Source organism: Centroberyx affinis, unplaced genomic scaffold (genome assembly GCF_046629955.1).
Source record: "Centroberyx affinis isolate AG114_WGS23_722 - 3 ecotype Tasmania unplaced genomic scaffold, CSIRO-AGI_Caff_v1 ptg000271l_1, whole genome shotgun sequence".
In the NCBI taxonomy this organism is placed as follows: domain Eukaryota; kingdom Metazoa; phylum Chordata; class Actinopteri; order Beryciformes; family Berycidae; genus Centroberyx; species Centroberyx affinis.
Window position 1 is genome coordinate 86,182 of NW_027278951.1, and position 13,772 is coordinate 99,953.

The 13,772-nt window shown below is 40.6% G+C and overlaps 1 protein-coding gene across 1 annotated transcript in view; it reads right to left on the bottom strand.

The window, feature by feature from the left end:
- The window catches only part of LOC139668089 (inositol polyphosphate-4-phosphatase type I A-like), a 60,543-nt gene that overhangs the window by 37,456 nt on the left and 9,315 nt on the right, over window positions 1-13,772 (bottom strand). Inside the window, exons 2-8 of the mRNA XM_071547556.1 lie at window positions 6,355-6,643; window positions 4,755-4,799; window positions 3,834-3,952; window positions 3,101-3,217; window positions 2,410-2,489; window positions 1,133-1,244; window positions 519-609 (exon numbers count right to left, since the gene is read on the bottom strand). Coding sequence (XP_071403657.1) covers window positions 519-609; window positions 1,133-1,244; window positions 2,410-2,489; window positions 3,101-3,217; window positions 3,834-3,952; window positions 4,755-4,799; window positions 6,355-6,460 — 670 coding nt within the window. The 5' untranslated portion in view covers window positions 6,461-6,643. The remainder of the gene's footprint in view (window positions 1-518; window positions 610-1,132; window positions 1,245-2,409; window positions 2,490-3,100; window positions 3,218-3,833; window positions 3,953-4,754; window positions 4,800-6,354; window positions 6,644-13,772) is intronic.

A 13,772-nucleotide genomic window follows, 5' to 3' on the forward strand; every position in this document is an offset into this window, starting at 1 on the left:
TACCAAGATCTGTGGCAGCTGAGGGCTTTGATGGGATAAGAGCTTCCTAGATGTGTCTGTGTATTGTTGACGGCCACATGGAAAAACAATAAAAAGTAGAAGGCACTCAGTAGAGCACAAACCTCCACCAACGCTGAACAATTATCCAACTTGCAAAGCTGCAGCCTCCATAACAGGTTATGTTTGTTTAGCGTTTGTCCTCCGGGTTAATAATAACGTGAATGCAACACCGTTTAGAAACCAACTCGGAAGTCCTAGATGTCGGACTTTCCCACCAGTATGTGAACGCAGCATAACAGCTACGGCTAAAAAACAAAAATGATCTAAAGGTTGAAATCCCTGATCCGGATAATCACCAAAATCGAATCAATTGAGCCTTGGATCTTGGGCTTTTTGTCGCCCAAATTTAATCCAAAAACCATTTGTGACTTTTTGAGATATCTTACTAATAAACAGGCAAACAGGGGTGAAAACATAACCGTGCGTGGGATGTACCTGCGTATGAAGAGTCATCTCACCTGAGCGCAGCAGGGTGTCTTTGCATAGCGAGGCGTACTTGGTTCTGACTCCCATGGACTCTGTCAGGCTCTCGTCGACGGGCAACACCGTCTGCAGCACACACACACACACACACACACACACACACACACACACACACACACACACACACACACAGTTCACTTGGGCTGACATTACATGTGCTAATGTAACATTAGACTCAGCAGTAAATTCTGCTGTGCAAGAGCCACCTCCATCTAAACCCACTCTTAGCACTGGTCAGACCTACGCTCACCTACACCACACTCGAACCACACTGACACCTACACCAACCCAGCTCCACTGTGATGAACCATTTTACTGCCATGCTAAGATGCAAGGCAGTGTGGAAAGTGTATAATATGACATACAGTAGTTTAAATGACTTTTGCACATACACAAAATAAACATACATGCACACACAAAAACACACATTTTCCCTGTACATTCTTTCAGCAGTGGTGGCCATCTGCCTCACTTGTAGAAAATTAAATTAGATTTCATCTAATAATCTGGAACTGAAATTAGCTGCTGAGCTGAAACTGAGAAACTGCCCCGCCCCTCCCAGAGCGCCCCGCCCCTCCCAGCCTCGTACCCGGCCGTTGATGGTGTCCGGCAGGCGGGCGACCGGCGTCCTCTGATCTCTTTTCTCCTCCATCTGCCACGCTACAACGCTGATGTTCCCCACCCGCTCGTTCTCCGCCGATCTGTCCATCCAAACAAAAAGACGAGAAGATGAGAGATAAAATGACAGGGGGAATCAATTAGTGGGATATTTTCCACTTTCACAGACACAGTGGTGTTATTTCTTTATCTACAAACTGTGCAAAGAAATTCCTGCACAGTCTCTTACTTGAAGTTAAAAGGTTTGTTCAAACAAATACTATGCATTTTTTTTTTTTTTTCATATCTTCGCTGTGGGTTGAGAAAACTGTCCTTGAGCTAAAAACAAGGCTGTTTTTCTTAGTTCCTGAAAAGTTGACATTTTGCAGATACAAGGTTTTCACCCAACAGCAACGATACGAATGGCTTTGAGTTTCCCAGCCTGCCTAGTTTTCTGCTCTGCACCTGCCAAAGACAAAACTCAAGATTTGCTGAAGACCTAAAGTTTTTATAATTCCTTATTGTCAAATATATCAGATATTGTAATTTTACCTGCCAATAATTCTCACTGGAACTTAAAAATCCTTTACAAGTTGGTTCCTGGTTTCAATGTCCGATTTTTCTGAGCTATTTTTTTTTTTTTTTTTTTGCAAATCAAGCCACTTCATGTCGCACAGGAAGGAACAAGCACACTGGTGAACAAAGGAGAATTTCAACACAGATGTTTATTTTGGCAATTTCCTGTTCTTACACATGTGTGTTGCACATCGTTTCAAAGTTAAGCACCAGTGGCTGACAGTTGTATGGACTTGTTTTTGGTTTTAAGGAACACAAACTCTACACCACGATTTCAGAAAGATAGCTTATTATAGTACAAATGTGACAAAGAGGGAAAACACTGTTACTAACTGACTAGGAGCAGCACTGTTGAATGATCTCAACCAAGAAAAAACAACTGTACAGAGTCAACTAGCTGCAAGACACCATGCATTCCATTTCAAAATCTAATCTAACAGGATCTAACAACATTGACAGGATTTTACCCTTTGTAACAGTAGACATGCAATAGACCTCCAAATTCAATTTCAATCAAATATTCAAATATCATATTGGAAACCGACTTGCCTGATGTGTAAGTGTTGCCAAACACAGCTGATCTGACAAAGTAGCTTCTAATATCTGACAGAGGAGGAAGTTATGTGTGTGTGTGGGGTGTGTGTGTGTGTGTGTGTGTGTGTGTGTGTGTGTGTGTGGATGTGGGTGTGTTACCTCAGTACTAGGTGTAACCTGTGGTTCTTGTCCTGCAACAACTCCTTCACTGGAAACAGCGCTGAGCCCAACATATACATCTGGAGAGAGAGAGAGTGAAATAGAAAGGGAGAGAGAGAAAAAAAACAAACAAAGAAACGAAGAAAGAAAGAATCAGTCACGTCTGCTTGAAAAAACTAAGAAATTAAATGAGTTATATTTCTAGTAGCACTAGTGTCTTGCTAAAAAAACGATCTGAAGTACTCTTTTGCTAAATGTTGATATACTTTTAACTTGTAAACTGCAAAAATATCTATTTTAGCAAGTAATTTAATCTCATATTCAGGCTTACAATCTTACAAAGTCTTACAAAGTGTAAAATGCTGCCAGTGGGGTTTGCTAACCACTTGTTTCCGTTTCAGTTTCACTTGTTTTTTTTTTAGAAACAAGCATCATCTTGATACCACTAGTATCAAGACAATGTCATTTGATTCAAGAACATTTATGAAACATTTGTGTTGCATTGAAAGCAGTTGAGTTCCCAGTGAGTTTTACGATTTTCAAAAGACAACATTTTACGACTCAATACTAGAGTAAATATCTTGTTAAGCATGTTTGGAGCGGTTTATCTATACGCTCTAGGCTCTCACAGCTGGCAGTAACATGCAACACTACGTCCTTTCCATGGTAATCAATGAGAATAAAAGCGTACGGTGCCCTGGGAGCGGTCCTTCACGTCGTACACGGCCAGTTTAACCTGCGTCTGCTGGTTGATATTGGACTCCTGGAAGAAGGCGATGCTGCTGAGGAAGATGGGGTTACTGGTTCCCTGTGACAGAGTGGGGGGGGGAACGGTAAATTAATATCAGTGATCAATCAATTCATCACAAACTCAGAGCATTAAGAGCTTTATATGCTTTATGCTTTATATCCATTTTGGATAAAAAAAACAATCTTAAGTTGAATATAGAAGATGCAGTCTGCTGATGCTATAGTTTTGTCAACCAAGAACTTTAGTCAAAAAGTACCATTATATATTTTAATATTGTGCCTCAATTGTTTTGTAAGAGTGGGGTCACTTTTTTCTCAAATGGTGAATATCTCTTTCTTGAACAAAACCATCATCTGATATACGATGAAGGAAGCTATTCACATCCTCAAAATTAAACTCATTTTGAAATGTTATGGACATTATTAAATTTCTTAAGACCATTACTTACAAAATGGAAACATTTTAATGGATCCAATCATGAACTGTGTTTCACAAAGTGGGTATAGTCTTTTGGAAAGTAATTCTTTGTAATACAGAAAAAAATAAGTAAATATGAGAATAGAAAGATAGAAGGAAGGAAGAGGAAGGAAGGAAGCAAGAAAGAATAGATGACTGAGGATTGTGTGTATTGTTTGTGTGTGTGTGTGTGTGTGTGTGTGTGTGTGTGTCTAACCTCGATGACCTCGGTCTGGGCGTGTTTGGTCCAAAAGGCCTGTGGTGGCGTGGTGCAGCTCGCTGCTACAAAGCTGTTGGGTTTCCGATCCAACGACGGAGTCACCAGCTCCGTGCAGGCTGCACAGGACAACACACACACATATAGAAACACACACACACACACACACACACACACACACACACACACACACACACACACACATATAGAAACACACAGTCTTGAATGAAACATCAAACAATCCCAAGAAGTGCAAACATTTAAAACCTATTTTCAAGTGGTTTTGCCAGGTTTGCCAGCAGCTTGACCTAGCAGTTTGACAGACCGTCTTGTAACCAAAGCATCACAGGTTTGATCCCCCCAAACAAACAACCAACCAAACAAAAAAAAACAAGTATTGTGGGTGGCAGAACAGCTTATAATGGTTACATACATAGTTTCTTGTAAGCAGAAGATCACAAGCTCGATCCCACAAAGGCCAATTTGTCCATTACAAGCTATGTGTCCAGTTCTAAACAGGACACTTAACTGGGGCTGAGCAATATGAACAAAATTAGTTTCACAAAAATACTAAGAAATTATTCCGACATTGATATATAACAATATCCACAAATGTGCAAAATCACGGTAGATAATAGTGATATGAAGTATGATAAAACTGGAATTTTCAGATCTCATTTAGGGAGAGATTTTAATTACAGTTTGTTATTTATCATTCATTTAGACAACAGAATTGCGTATCAATTTGATGTTATTATTTCATCATGATATGATTCTAATAAAAGACGATAAACAATATTGAATTATTGCCCAGCCCTGCACTGAACCCGCACCTGCTCACCTCACTGGAAGTTACTCTGGAGAGGAGCGTCGGCTAAATGCCTGAAATGATCTCAATCTTCTAAACAAAGCGTTACTCACCCACGCTGAACTCCAGCACGGGTTCGTCTGGGTCCTGACTGTTTCCTGCAGTCAAGACAGTCAACATGTCACCAAAACATTTAAGCGTCAAAGGCAGCGACTGCAGTCTGATGTGGTAGAAACAGACATTTCGTTAAGTGCCGAGGCTGTGGGAGTCGTGGGCTTCCCAGCAGCGTAGGAGTGCTTTGAGCCTCCAGCACCAGCCTCTGACTGTAAGCACGGCTGCACAATTAATAGGAAAACTACATCAATTTCCACACTGCATGAGGCTGCAATTATTTTATCGGAGTGGTGGCTGCTCAAAATTGACTGCCAAACATGGTATTCTACCCTTTCTACCCTTTCATTATTGTATTTCATGTTACTTGTTTTGTTACGTTTGTTTTCTTTCTTTCTTTCTTTTTCATTTGTGAAACACCTCTGTATGTTCTATATTGTGTTGATTTCTTACAAGGAAAAAACATGTTGGGGACGAGGTGTGGGCACTGATAAAGCCCCAAAGCAAACCTTTTACATGACATGTGGTGATGATAAGCTCTGTCAGGCCTCATTACGCCTTCAGGGAAACAGTGGCTTAAGAGGCTGCTGGTTCCCACACAGGTTCAAAACACTGCCAGTAGAGGTGTGTGTGTGTGTGTGTGTGTGTGTGTGTGTGTGTGAGAGAGAGAGAGTCATTTGAGTGTGTGGTTTTAGTTTTGCCTGGCACCCACCACAGAGGAGGCATGATGACCCATAGTAGAAGACTGTGGTTACTACCAGACTGTTGTGATTTTAGGGTTTTTTTCTGCCATGCAGGACAACTTGCCTGTTTCCTCTCAAATCCTCCTTTGCATTTTAATGACACTTCTATGAGGATTTGACTGTGACTTCACTTATTTGCCATACATCATTTAGTTGGTATGTCAACGCAAAAATATGAATGACTTCTAGAATAAAAAAAATAATATCCTACACTCATGATCAGACAGGATTATTGTTATAGTTTGGGATTTTTCATTACTTTTTAGATTTTGATTTCAATTTCAGTTTAGTTTTAGTTAGGGTCTGGTAGTTTTTTGCTTTTGTTTACTGACAAGAGTTTAGTTTTATTTAGTTTCAGTTCTTAGTTTTAGCATTTTAGTGCTAGGATGACAGTTCAGAACAGGTACTTTGTATACATTAGCAACAGCTATTATGTAATACAAACATTTAATCATAAATTCTTTTTAAAATGTACTTACATTTATTTTTCAAAGCATCCTAAACTAACTTAAGATTGGGACAAAATTATCTTTTTTATCCTGCACATTAACAAAAACAGAAAACATTTCACGTATATTATTATTTTACTTTAGTTTAACAAGTAGAGGAGATAGTTTAATACCTAGTTTTCTTCTTAGTTTTAATTACCTTAGTTTTACTACAATGTTTTTTAACACCTAGTTTTCATCTTAAATTTAGTTGTGTCTTAGTTTTTAGAACAAACATAACCTTGCACTACACTGGAGATATTTCTGTTTTACATTTCAGTGAAACTCCATGAGGATTCAACTTCAACTACACTGCATCACTGCGGTGCTAAAATAACCCACACAACTGTCTCCATACAGATCTCCCTCACCTGCGAGGGCCAGGCCGATCATCTCGTTGGACAGTTCGAAGGTGTTCGCCCGGTAGACGGACCACGGCCTCTGCGGCCGGGACCCGCGCTCTCTGCCCCCCGCCATGCCTGTCCGGGACCAGAGGGGCGACGGCAGGAGGCCTCAACACACACCCTCACACACCCTCACACACTCACACACACACACACACACACACACACACACACTCACACACACTCACACACTCCCATGTGATGTGCCCCTCTTTTTGCGTAGCTCCACGGTTGCTCCAGAAAGTGGTTCTCCTCTCTAAATGGAAAGAGACAGGAAAGGAGAGAGAGAGAAAAGAAGGAGAGAGAGAAGGAGATTAGATGAAAGGATACATTTTTTAGGAGGCATAACATCGCTGTCGGGTGAAAACTTCGTACCTCCAAAATGTTACAATGCATTTTTTAATTTATCCAACTGGAGCTGAGAGGTTTTCACATTACAACAGTGATAAGTAAGTCATCAGTGCCAGTAAGTGCAGTCAATAACAATATTGTCAGGGACAAGAGAAAAAGCAACATATCATACAGTCTCACAGGAAATACACTCCCACTTTCTACAGATTATCATTCTCTACTCCCTTTCCTGTGTTCATACTTTCACTTTGTTCAGTTTCATTTATTTGCACATGCGAATGATAAAACACTGAAAATACAGGAGGAGGAAAAGAAATACAAACTGTGCAAATGAGATAAAGAAACCCCAAGGGGCTAATAACATCTCATCCCAAAGGGAAAACAAAATCTTAATTAGAGGTACACAAGTAAATTGGACAACAGACACAAAAACTAAACAAGTAGGAGGGCATTTCTTTGTCTCAGGAGAACAAAAACGTCAGGCGCAACACTTGCTCAGTAGAAAAATATAGACTCTGCATTAAAAACATGGTGTTTCGGCCATCTGATCCTGTCTCAGGATGTCTGGACATTTTTGGTCCACATTCACAGAGAGGGAGAAAGAAATAGAGTGAAAATGCTAGAGAGAATGAAAAAGGTAGTTTAAGAAAGAAGCAGAGGAAAAGCATAAGAAAGAACAAAAAGACAGAAAGAAAGAACAAAAAGACAGAAAGAAAGACAGAGTACGAAACTGGCAAGAGAGAGAGAAGAAGACAGAAAGTAATCCATTTAGTAATCCATATTTAAGGAACCAATCATGCTAGTAACAACTGTAAGTAAAGCCATATATGTAAGTAATCCACAAAATCCCACAAATCCCTACATTTCCCACTCTTACAGTCTACTTAACGTGTTGAAATGTCAGCTGCGTGTTTATATAAGCTCACAAATCCTGTTTTAGCATTTTTTATTTTATATTATTTATTGCTTATTTTTTATTCCACTTGTCTTTTTTCCCCCTGCTGAATTCTATAAACTTTGTCGCTACAACGACCTATTTTCCCCACAGGGATCAATAGAGTTTCATCTTATCTGAAAGAGAAGGAGAAACACAGGTGGTGAAAAGCGGGGCAGATACGTTTGGATGGAGTTTAGTAAGAGGCAGGGGGAAGAAGAGAGGGAAAATGTGCAGGAGAGGAGAGATATTATGGGATAGAAAGAGGGAGGATAGGAGAGGGGGAAGCAGGAGAATGATGCGACGAGAAAAAGAAGAAAGGGGGAAAAGTTTAACAGAGCGAGACAGAGAGCTAGAGCAGCAGAAAGGGCGAAAGATATATATAGAGAGAAAAAGAAAGAGAGAGAGAGAGAGAGAGAAAAAGAGAGAGAGAGAGAGAGAGAGACAGAGAGAGAGAGAGAGACAGAGAGAGAGAGAGAGAGAGAGAGAGAGAGAGAGAGACACGTGTCTGTTAGCATGCGTCTGAGCATCATCTCTCTGCCCCCTGAGTCCCAGAGTGCTCCGCTGCTTCACTGCTGTTCATGTAACCTCAACATGTAGCACGTGTGGTATGTTTTGGTCTGTGTGTGTGTATGTGTGTGTGTGTGTGTGTGTGTGTGTGTGTGTGTAAACGTATACCGTCTCTTACTTGCTGTTAATTTGCATCTCTGTGTGTGCTGCATCTCCCACTTAAAAATTTTTCAGTTGTTGCTTTTTATGCTATAGCCAGAAGAGTATGTGCTGATATGAAGAGACTGTCGGTTTTTCATTAGGTCCTTTGTTGAACTGCCATGTCTGAAATGCCTGTGGTCTTACTGAACATTTACAGACCAGCTGATGCTACTGCTAATGCTAGTTTTCACAAGTTGCATTGGAAGATTGCTTTTTCCAGTTCATATTTCTCTATAAATCAAATTGCTTTTTGAAAGCGTTCCACTAGCTAGTAGAAAATTGTAATTAATTTCTGATAAGGTAGGTTGTGTCATTTTACAACACCAGATAGTCTGATTTAGGTTTTTTCTAGGTATTGTTTGTTGGACTTCTTCATTGCAAGTGGGCTTAATCCTTTGTTGAGGCTGTAACGTTAGCATAGCAGGCCTTGCTAAGTGTATGTTAGCAGTAACGTTAGCCGTTAAGCCATTATCGGTGATTTGATATTCTTATATTATTTGCCAATATGCTCACAACTGGCAAGCATGTAACTAGAGCTAAGCTGGTTTTCACTTGTGTCATCTGTATGTGCAGAGGAACCAAACCTGCTCGTCCTGTTGAGGATTTAATTTATGACTTCTAAACCTTTTCCTATTCTACTTATTCATTCTCCCTTTCTCCGTCTCCTCCGTCCTCTCCTCTTAACTTGCCTCCTCTTCCTCATTTCCATTCTAAGAACTGACAAAATGTGTCTTGCTTTGAAGGGACACATGGTAATGCTGTTGTCACACATTGAGTCCTCCTATTCCTCCCTCACAGGTTGCCCTCTTTCAGTGTTTCCTCCTCCAACTCCTTCTGTTCCTCCACCTCCCTTCCCTCCCCTCCTTCTACTTCTCCTTCATCCCTCTTATTCTTATTCATCCCCCTGCTCCCATTTCTTCTCCCCTTCCTCCTTCCCCATCCTCTTTCTCCTTCGTTCTCCTATTTCTTTTCTTCACCATCGTGCCATTCCTCCTTTTTGCTCCTCTTTGCATTTATTTTCCTCTTCCTCATCTTCCTCTCCTTCCCCTTCCCGTCATCTCCTCTATTTCCCCTCCAATGTCTCTTCCACTTCCTCCTCCCTTCCTAGTTTAGGGAGTTTTCTGCCTGAAGTCTGTAGTCTGGCTGGACGATTGCCTGCTGTTGTGCTCTCCAAACCTACAACATTTTTTACTCCATTTCCTCTTTATTTTTCTTTCACTCCCTCTTCCCCAATCTAACTCTTTCAGGAGTCGTTTCCCTGAGGCCTACAGCCTGTGGATGAGTGTCCCAGTAAGTCTCTCTCTCTCTCTCTTTCATTCGTTCCCTCTGTCCCATTTTGTTAAAGAGCAATTAGCCTATTTGCAGCCAGGCTTCAAGCGCAAGGGACGATAACTGGCTCAAATGGAGAAGCACCGTGGTCTAGTTTGCGAATACACAGATGGAGATCTCTGCCGTCTATTTTGGTAGAATTGTGCTCTATTTTACGCAGAAAAGTCGATTTCTTTGATTCAGGTTTAGGTCAAAGTAATACATTGCATGTCGCTGCTATTGTGGACAAATTAACTGCAATTTGAGTGTTTTTTCTCACATGAATCGAAGGTTTACGTGGTCGTTCATGGGTTGAATGAGTTTTATGACCCTTGGGCCCTTAAAACCTGTCAAAGTGCCACTGTAGTATTTCAAAACAACAAGGGCATCAGTGAGAAAATATCTGTTCTTTTCTTCATTCCTGATAAACTTTTGCCAAAAGTTTATCTCTTGCCAAACAGAGGTATGTGGAGAACAGAGATATTTACCATGTACATTCATCAGAGATTAAATGAATCAATCAAGCAAAGGACCTATTTACTAATGCAATTTATGTAATGTAATTTATTGTTTATCTTTGCAGGAAGTGCCCAAGAGAACAGAGTTTTCGTATGCAGTGTTATGGCAACTGAGCGGCAGTAAGATTAGAGAGACTGTCCTTCATCTGGAAGGCTCAGATTCAAGCCCTCGTCACAGCAAGCACCCACCCTGCTGAAGTGCCCTTGAGCAAGACAATGAGTCCCTACCAGCTCCATGGGTGCTGTTCTGTAACTGACTCTGACCTCTGACCTCCCTGTGGAGGAAGCAAGCGAGAAGATAATTCCTCCTTTGGGGATTTAATATAGTATCACAAAAAATAAACAAGGCAGCAGTAAACATGTCGTCCCCCAAGAATCTGAGCCAGTCAGTAACAAATATATCACCTTCTTTTGACCTGTAAATGTAGCGCCCCCCTTGGGCCAATCAGTGTAGTTTAGAAAATACTGGAACCAGTGGTGAGACGCAGCATTTTATGGAAGTTTCTTCAAAATGTGATCAGTGGTGGCTGAGATACTGCATGTGAGACATGGATGAACAAACAAATGATGTAGCAACAAACAAACAAATGTATGGACAGATCCATAGTCCTCACTATTGCATCAAAAATAAAAAATAAAATCTACCTTCAAATCTAGTTTTACCTGCCTACTAACAGGCATGCCAAAGCTATAGTAAAATGTAAAACCAATTTCTTGTTGTTGGACAAAAACACTGTCTTTGCAGAAAGTAAGTTTACCATAAGTGAATAAAAGAACTCTTATTTTTTAGAATATAAAATGACATTATAACAGGTTTCCAGGGCACAAGGATCATGAAACTCACTCGATGCATAATTCAAGTAAGAAAATAAAGCAACACAATCGGTTACTTGGTTTTTCCTTGAGTCTGTTTACACTGCAAAGTAAATCTTTATTCAGCTGGAGTTCCCTTGAGAGCTGGACAAGAAATGTTGCATCTTTTACAAACAGGCCCATAGAGTAACCTCATTTCATTGTGGTTCTGGGTTAATAGTTGGTGGCCTAATTCCCGATATGTGGTCCGCCACTGATCTCTTTGCAGTGCCTCCTGTGCCCCACTTTGGTCAGCTAAATACATGTGCCCTATATCTGTCAGTGCAAACATCTGGAGCACTACCTGTATAGTCCTTACTAGATGGAGGAGAATCTAGTCGATTTACATGCACATTTGAATACTTTTTGCATTTACCAATACGCAGGATGTAGCAATCACATCACGTGTTATTAAGCTCGTCCGAGCGTCTACATGGTGCTGATGTGCCTGCTTCAAATGTCAGGAATCACTTGTTATTCTGTCTTGGCCCTCTAGGTCTACATTTACTGATACACAGGATCTAAAACTAGTGGGTGTGCCTCAGTAAAAGTAGGCATCTCCCTTCAAAGATATTTTGTGAAATGGGCCTAAAAAATGCTTACAAAATTTGTTGTCAAGGGCATTTCTTTGAGAACAAAATTTTCATGGGCTGGTATAAAGAAACAAGCATTTAATTTGTGATAAACTGCGACTATCTTGGCACTAAATTGACTCACTTGGGATTAGAAACTGGGATCTCTGTTGTAGCAAACCTATGCTTTACCAAACGAGTTTAACTCATCACAATCAAGTTTGGGGAATTTTCTGGAACCGACCGAGTGACTTATAGCCTACTAGCTGCTGGTCGCATATAAAAAGGAACTAATTAACAAAGAAAACCCTGAAATGTACTCTAGTAGTAGTTTCAAATGTCAGGAAACTACCATGTAAACCAGGACATTGTAACTATTTGATGTAACTGCCACTTGTGCTGTTTGGATGTTAGAGGAGAAGAAGAGGAGGTGTCATTGGGATCAAGTAGCACTTCCCACCACAGTTTCAATGAACTGGGCCCCTAATACATAATACAATGTCATTTGTCAGTGAGGTCATTTGATCAGGGCTTTGCACTGCTGTGGAAAGAGTGTAAAATTACTTCTTATTTCAGTAATGTTCTACTTTTTCTAGTGCATATTTCTAGTGCATATGAGAAAAAAAAAGTCTACACTTTAAGTGCATGAAAACAGAATTAAAAATTTTGCAACTACCCTACATGGACACGAAGGCTGGTGGGACGCTGTAATATTCCACCAAATGTGCTAAAAATGCCCACCACGCTCCAGATGCTTTCAACAGATGGGCCAACAAAGCCGCATTTGGAAAGACAACAATGCACCATGGCCAAATTATTGTCTTTCTCTCTTTGTTTTAAAAAGGAGAATAGGGCAGTTAACCCCTTTCCACAAATTTCCTCATGGAATTCTGTGACGACTTCTGCGCAAAAAAACAACAACAACACAAGTGTGAAGGGAGGTATGGTAGTCTAGTGGTTAGAGAGACAAGAAGATAACAGGCTGAATACCTACAACAACAACCAGTGTGTCCATCAACAGCAAGTCACTGAAATCCTACATACTCACTGAATTTAAGTTAGTCATTCTGATAAGAGCATCAGCTAAACCAGAACGCACTTGGAGAGCGCAAACCTCTGCTGAAGCTGAACAATTGTTCTTATACCCAAAGACATCAGTCCTATCATTCCCAAATTTGAAGCTAAACTGATTTCCAGACCCTGCAAACATCCCCTTATGATTCAGAATCCAGTCTCCATCTCCGCTAGATTCATAGGTATGGTTTAAAAAACGACAACTGTCTAATGGAGGACTAACAGGAGTGGAAACAAAACATCCTTGGTGAAGGTAATGGCTAAAATGTAAATGAATAGGAGAAAGAGAAATAGGAGAAACTGGAAGAATGGGAGGATGAATAAGTACAATAGGAAAATGTTTAGAATGCATAAGTGAGCAATACAGCTAAATGCCTAAAATCTAAGCTGTATATGTTTTTAAATTTCTTGACCAGCCGACTTTAACTGCTGTTTGTAGCCGGTTTAATCTAAACTGGGGGGAGCAGTGAGTTGTTTCAGCAGTTATGTAATGCTGCTTTAACAACATGAGACATGACAAGGGAGTTGGAGGCAGGGACACACACACACACACAACACACACACTCTTTCGTGATTAGATGGAACTGGGCTGGACTGCGCCACAGAAGAAAGAGTGCACACACACACACACACACACACACATACACTTACTTAGTCATCAGGCTGCAGGGCCTGATAGCTGAGTGTTGTGCTGATGAGCAGAGACACTAGCCAGTAAACACAGCAGAGTGTGTGTGTGTGTGTGTGTCTATGTGTGTGTTTGTGTGTTTTAGACCCCCAGAGTGGGGACATTTTTGTGAAGTGAGGTCATTTTGGCTGGTCCACACTTCTTCACTGGATCTAGGGTTTGGGGTTAAGATTAGGATTAGGATTTAAGTTAGTTGAGGGTTAAAGGAAAAATCCACCATTAGATTCTCTCACATTGTTAGATATTATCAATCTGTGATGTTCGATACATTCCAGGAGTTATTTTGTGATGAAGTGTTGTAATCTACTTTTTTTGGTGAACCCACTTTCCCTCAACCTGCCTCGTCTGCTTCTATTTCAGTTAGTGATTTCCAACAT